The sequence below is a fragment of the Corvus brachyrhynchos genome, unplaced genomic scaffold, assembly GCF_000691975.1.
Source record: "Corvus brachyrhynchos isolate BGI_N302 unplaced genomic scaffold, ASM69197v1 scaffold122, whole genome shotgun sequence".
NCBI lineage: Eukaryota > Metazoa > Chordata > Aves > Passeriformes > Corvidae > Corvus > Corvus brachyrhynchos.
This window is the reverse complement of record NW_008236778.1, coordinates 1151840-1153858: the sequence shown is the minus strand read 5'-3', so window position 1 is coordinate 1153858 and position 2019 is coordinate 1151840. Positions and strand designations below refer to the sequence as shown.

At 60.2% G+C, this 2019-nt stretch overlaps 1 protein-coding gene across 3 annotated transcripts in view; it reads right to left on the bottom strand.

Annotated features, from left to right (window-relative positions):
• The window catches only part of ATP8B2 (ATPase phospholipid transporting 8B2), a 12433-nt gene that overhangs the window by 9619 nt on the left and 795 nt on the right, over window positions 1-2019 (bottom strand). For 2 of the 3 annotated variants that reach the window (XM_017727934.1, XM_008628817.2), the window contains exons 2-5: window positions 1266-1392; window positions 1033-1170; window positions 827-945; window positions 536-745 (exon numbers count right to left, since the gene is read on the bottom strand). In XM_017727934.1, the coding sequence (XP_017583423.1) occupies window positions 536-745; window positions 827-945; window positions 1033-1170; window positions 1266-1347 (549 nt within the window). In that variant the 5' untranslated portion in view covers window positions 1348-1392. Of the gene's footprint in view, window positions 1-535; window positions 746-826; window positions 946-1032; window positions 1182-1265; window positions 1393-2019 lie in introns of those variants that run through there. The other variant, XM_017727935.1, reaches the window with a different exon arrangement.

Genomic DNA, 2019 nt, shown 5'->3' with positions numbered 1-2019 from the left:
GGGGACAGCCCCAGATCCCAGTGGGGCACCCCCACACTAGCAGCACGTGCTCCCCAGGCGAGGGTGCCCCTGCAGCCCGGCCGGCCTTCTCCCTGGGGGGCTGGAGGCCACGGCCTTCACCATATCCCTGCAACCCCGTATCCATAGACAAGACACCCCGTGCCCTCAAGACTTTTTTAATGGTGTGTTAGGGACTGTGGGGGAGACTGTGCTGCTGGCACATGGTGGTGGGGGATACCCGGCAGGCACTGTCCCCCCAGTGTCCTTCTCCTTGGGCAACATCCCAATGTCTGGGTCGATGGTGGTGTTGACTAGAACGATGGAGCCCTGTTCTGTCAGGACGTCGCTGTCCTCCTCCGGGTAGTGGAAAGCCACAAAGAGCTGGTACAGGAATGCGCCCACGGCGGCCCCCAGCAGTGGTTCTACCAGTGGCACCCACCACCACCCGTTGCCCCTGCTGAGGACGGGACAGAGTGGGCTGGGGATCATCCCTGCCATCCCCACCTCACCCCCTTCCCTCTACCCACCTGAAGACCTCCGGGCCCCAACCTGCCACATAGGTGAAGAGCCGGGGCCCCATGTCCCGCGCAGGGTTCAGGGGGCAACCACAGTTGGACCCCATGGAAGACTCAATGGAGAGCACCAACAGAGCCACGACCACTGGTTCCAAGCCCTTGGGGACAGCCTTGTTGCGGGTGTCCATGATGCCCATGATGACCACAATCAGCACCCCTGTGCCAATCACCTGCAGGGACAATGCAGCAGCTCAGCACCATGGGGACTGGCACAATTGGAGGGGGCTGAGGGAGCTGACCGTGGCACCCACCTGGTCCAAGAAGCCATTGGCAATGGAGACATAGTCAGCTGGGTAGGTGGCAAAGATGGAGGCAGTTTCTCGGGGGCCAGAGACAGTAAGGGTCCCGTTGCTGTAGTGCCAGATGGCATCTGGGGGACAGAGGCAGAGCATGTCCATGAGCCTGGCCAGCCCAGCATCACCGTGGGGTTCCCTTGCCCAATGCTGCTCCCCCATACCATAGTAGAGGATGTAAACAGCTCCAGCAGATAGGAAAGATGCCAAAGTCTGCACAAACATAAAGATGGGAAACTTCCACCAGGGAAACTGCTCTATCAGGCACATGGCAAAGGAGAACGCCGGGTTCATGTGGGCCCCTGCAATGGAGTAGGGAGAAGGGCTGGGAGTGGAGGGTCCTGGGGGACTCGGTGCCAGGGGATAGCAAGAGCTGGGACCCCTTCCTCTGTCTCACCAGAGATTCCTCCCGCTATGTAGATGCCTGCCATGACGGCCAGGGCGCCTGCCAGGTAGCTGGTGAGGAGGTTCCCCTTCATCTCAAAGCTGGTGATCTTCTGTGCAGCACCGCTCAGGGTGATTATCTGTAGAAGAGGGATGTAGCCACACCTTAGCCCTGGTGGCCCTGGGCTGAGAACCTCCCATTGCTGATACTGCAGGGCAGCAAGGCGAGGGCTATGCTGGTGCTACCCCCATGGTTTTGTTCCTCAATACTTGGGACACCAGACAGGGACTGGCAGGGAGGTGGTTACTGCTCTCACTTATGGTTTTGATGGCAAAGCAACCAACTTATAAGCAATTAAGTAAAGTGCTTCTGTGGGGAGGTGGTGGGGAAGAGGTGCCACGACACAGCCACAGGGACACCATTTGCTATCATGGGATGCAGCCCAAATGCTAAGAACAGCACCAGAGCCCCAGCCTTTGCCTGCTCGGAGGCACACACTGCCCACCACCACACCCTAATTGCACCAGAGCCATGGCACAGGGCAGACCATGCTGTGGGAACAGGGTCCAAGTGGAGGACAGGCAGTGCTGAGTTGCACATTTGAGTGTGGGGCAGCCCCAAACCCTCCAACTCCAAGGGGCAAGCAGCAGAGCCCTGGGCCCCCTGGCGTCTGCCACCACCCCACCGTCAGCCCTGTCCCACCCACGGCCCCCCCCCATCAGCCCCAGCCCACCCGCGTGCCCTGCTTACAATGAGCACGACGGTG